Genomic DNA, 3,720 nt, shown 5'->3' with positions numbered 1-3,720 from the left:
TAGGAGCTTGTTTACCACAGGGTGACATGTCTGGTATGTTGTTTAACTGAGCAGCAAAATTACTCACATACTGCTGTATGGCTTGACACTAGACTGAAAAGGTCTGGACAGAGGTAGCATTCGATTTGTGCATACTGTATACTGTATTAATGTATAATGTATTTACTGATGTGCCTATTTTACGTTTATGTCATTCTGCATCGTTGATCTGAATGTTTGTTACAAAACAGCCAACTGTCTAGACACAGCATTTCAAATAAGTTTATTTTTATTTTTGACAGAGTACAGCAAGGTTTTTTGTTAAAAAATAGATCTGTACACATCCACTCACAGACACATTACAGCAGTGTGCAGATTGTAAATAGAAGAAAATAAATAAATAAATATCTTTTTTTTAAAAAGTGGAAATATAAAAACATTTACAAAGCTTTCTTGCATGTTCAAGTTTACATTTTCCATTAGCATATCATCTTTGTATGTGATGCAGGTGCTTTAGAGTCCTCTCTTTAATATCCTTATTAATCCCAGGTTTTTCAAACCCGTTTGCTTCCATCAGTGGGACACATTTGCACTAGAGTGATAATCTTTTCCCACTCCATCCTGCTATTCTTGAGTTGCCGTCTTCACATCTACAGGTCTGCTCTCCCATGTTGGGGACTGTACTAACCACCATAACTCACTGTCTGGGCCTTCCCTTCGTCAGATGGACACCCCTTTCTTAACATCAACTCTCGTCTGATTGGGCTCCTGGAGATCGTGGTCCTTCAGGCCTTCTTTGTGGCCGCCTTGGCATTCTTCTTAGCCAGCTGGCTGACTAAATCTCGATAGGCAGATGACCGCAGGAAACGTGGGTAGCAGTCTTTCTCCATTAAGATGTAGATCCGGTACCGTGCTAGGTCAAAGCAGGTTGGTGTTGGGCTCTTCATATTGGCTTGGGTTATGTCTCGAGTTTCATGGTCAATATTAACCTGGAAGAGAGGACGAAGAAACAGAGTAAGTTTAATGAGTCGTGTGGAGCATTTTTAGACAGTCCTAGTCAAATTGGATTAGTGAAGATAAGTTCTCTACAGAGAGGACTCAAAAGTGGCATTGTTTTAGTTTCTGGTGCACAATTTCTATTCATTTGTTGAGTTCATCATGCTGGATAATATAAATTGTATAAAGTCTACCATAACATTGATGTTCAATATGCTAAATTCAGCAAATAGCTGTCACTGTGCTTTAAAATGAGCAGAAGTGTGCTCATTTAGAAAACAAACAGAACATGTCATTTGACCAGGGTTGTCTAAACATCGGTATAAAATTTCCCTACAAACTCCAAAGCTGAACACTTGTGCGTCATTGCTTTTAAATAGAAAATGTTCTTCACCTCTCTTGGTGCTTCACTTCCAATAAACTCATTGTAAATCCTCTGAGCTTTGGAGTGGAGCTTGGCTGCAGATTTTGTGTTCCTGTAGTTCTCACAGGCCAGGTAGAAAGCGATGTTCTCCTCGCTGAATTCAGACACCAGAAAAGCTCTAAAGGCATACAGGCCATCTGATGGAGGGAGGGGAAAAAAGAGATTACTGGTGTAACATGCTGCATCAGCTTAGTGCATCCCACACAGATCAGACAGTGCAGTACACACACATCTGTGCACTGCAACCCCATTACTATGATTAAATTTTTACCCACACTCCACTACACATTTTACTTGTCCTATTTTAGCCCTCTCTGGGCACACAATGTCTTTGCTAATGCACTGTTTTAAGATTCTGCAATTTGCAGAGTTCTCCCCTCACCCCAAATTACAAATCTGTTGTTGCAGCGTATTTTTGCAGTGTGTATATTCGCATGACACTTACGTTTGCTGGAGAGGAGCTTATCCAAAGATTCTTTCCACGTTAGACATTCCTCCAAGGTCAGTCTGCAAATGAAGGCATTGTTTAGTTATTGCAAGAATATAGGTCAGCTTTGTCTTTGTTTATACAAGATGCTTGAAATATGTGCCATATGCAGGATATAGCAGTACCTTGGTTTTCTCAGTTTGTAGGCATAGCACACCAGCCTCCAGTCCAGAAAGCTGCTCAGTCGTGCCTTTAATCCTTTAGCCCTGAGATGCGCAGATACAATTCTTTAGACATATATATAAGCCATTGTCTTAACAGCAGTCATGAATGCATTCAAAACATGCAAGTCCTACTGATTTACATGCCCTGCATTAAAATGTTTACAAATGAAACGTATACAGTAATGTACACTCTAAAAATAACATTAGCATAAAATTGCCTTAAAAAAAGTACTATGTTGAGACATTAACTTGAAAGCTGTACCTTTCCAGGCAGGTGTTTGGCAGTGCTTCAAGTCCTCTGCACATTGTGAGCTGAAGAAGTGTATATCCTTGATGTGGAGTGGTTTGGTTTTAGAGGGAGTTTATCAGCAGTCTGGCTTTAGAGAGGAAGGAGGGGGTTTATATAATGGCAGTGGCAAAGCATCACCCATCCGTTCAGCCAATCAGGTGGCAGCTTTCTCCCTTCCCCTTTGCCTGAGAGTGTATTTTGTGAGTGTGCGTGTGTGTTGTTAAAAAGGAAAAAATAGGGAAATGAAAATTGCCAGGACTAATAAATGTAGTGCCGTTTTGTTTGTGCTCTAACTCTGTTTACACACTGGCCTAGAGCCAACAGGGCTAAATTGTTGAACATGAAATCTCTCATTTTAAGTTGGAATTGGGGATTGTTGTTAGTGATATTAGCTTTATTAGTAAAGTCCTTACATCTAAACAACTTTATAGATTTTTACACGTGTGTCTGAAATAATGATTGTAAGAGGGTGATGATATAGCTCATCTCACTTGCTACACCTTAACCCTTTGAACCCCAAGTTTTATTTTTATACTGTTTGTCTTTATTTAGTTACTACTTTTAATTAATTGATTAATATTAAGATTGTTATGAGAGTTGTATGAGAAATTAAAATGTACACTGACATTTATGAGTTAATCCTGCTTATATTGTAGTACTTCAGGTTTCTCTCCCTTCAGGTTTTCTTTTTACATTTTAGCAGTTTATAAGATCAACAGTCTTTACATTCAGTACATATTTTTCTGATGTATTTACCAACAGAAATATTAAAATTTCTCAAAATTGTTCATTAATTAATTTCCCATTTCTGAAAAGTTGTCACTTTCATGATTTTGTTACAAAACCAACATTATTCATGTGCTGGTGCTGTAGGAGCATTATTTTATTTCTCTTTTTACTAAGCACAAATACATATTTATGCTAGAGATCATCCTCCTTTATTTGTGTTCTATCAGGTTTCTTGAAAAACAGGAAGTATGTCTCGAAAAGAATGGATGCCTAATAAAGGCAACTGATAGGCACTAAATACTTTAAAAAGTATTGAATATTGTCGTGACAGGGTAACATGTACTGTTAAGGTTTATACATCAATGGCACCCAGTAATCAGTTGCTGGAAACATTTTCTTCTGGAAACATTTTGCTAAACCATCATCTCATTACCCAGAGGTGGTTACTGGTCTAAGGCTTACTTATCTCATGTCGTGCTCTCATAAAGGAACATTTCATTAAGGTTAATAAGGCAAAATAGAACAAGACCTCAGGGAAGCCCACCTCTAACACTGTGGGTGGATAGTAGTGATGTCACTGCACACAGAAACCCTTTTACCTGATATGCTTTGTGGTACATGAACCTGGATTCACAAGAAAATATATAGTTAC

The 3,720-nt window shown here is 38.1% G+C and overlaps 1 protein-coding gene across 1 annotated transcript; it reads right to left on the bottom strand.

Moving 5' to 3' along the window:
• Positions 1–291: 291 nt before the first annotated feature.
• Positions 292–2,417, bottom strand: rgs16 (regulator of G protein signaling 16). The gene is made up of 5 exons (XM_066664616.1): positions 2,313–2,417; positions 2,012–2,092; positions 1,845–1,906; positions 1,370–1,536; positions 292–968 (listed from the first exon to the last, which is right to left on the bottom strand). Exons 1-5 carry the CDS (start codon positions 2,354–2,356, stop codon positions 765–767), a joined length of 558 nt encoding a protein of 185 aa, XP_066520713.1. The 5' UTR covers positions 2,357–2,417; the 3' UTR covers positions 292–764.
• Positions 2,418–3,720: the final 1,303 nt, after the last annotated feature.

The sequence above is a fragment of the Hoplias malabaricus genome, chromosome 3 (assembly GCF_029633855.1).
Source record: "Hoplias malabaricus isolate fHopMal1 chromosome 3, fHopMal1.hap1, whole genome shotgun sequence".
Classification (NCBI taxonomy): domain Eukaryota; kingdom Metazoa; phylum Chordata; class Actinopteri; order Characiformes; family Erythrinidae; genus Hoplias; species Hoplias malabaricus.
The sequence above is the reverse complement of the archived record's forward strand: the minus strand, read 5'-3'. Positions and strand labels throughout refer to the sequence as shown.

What these genes read in the sequence shown, in the direction of transcription:
- rgs16 (XM_066664616.1), bottom strand. Translation starts at nt 2,356, where the DNA reads ATGTGCAGAGGACTTGAAGCACTGCCAAACACCTGCCTGGAAAG. An exon ending in TACAAACTGAGAAAACCAAG is followed by an intron (nt 1,907 to 2,011) that starts GTACTGCTATAT and finishes CTTCATTTGCAG; the next exon opens with ACTGACCTTGGAGGAATGTC. An exon ending in TAAGCTCCTCTCCAGCAAAC is followed by an intron (nt 1,537 to 1,844) that starts GTAAGTGTCATG and finishes TCCCTCCATCAG; the next exon opens with ATGGCCTGTATGCCTTTAGA.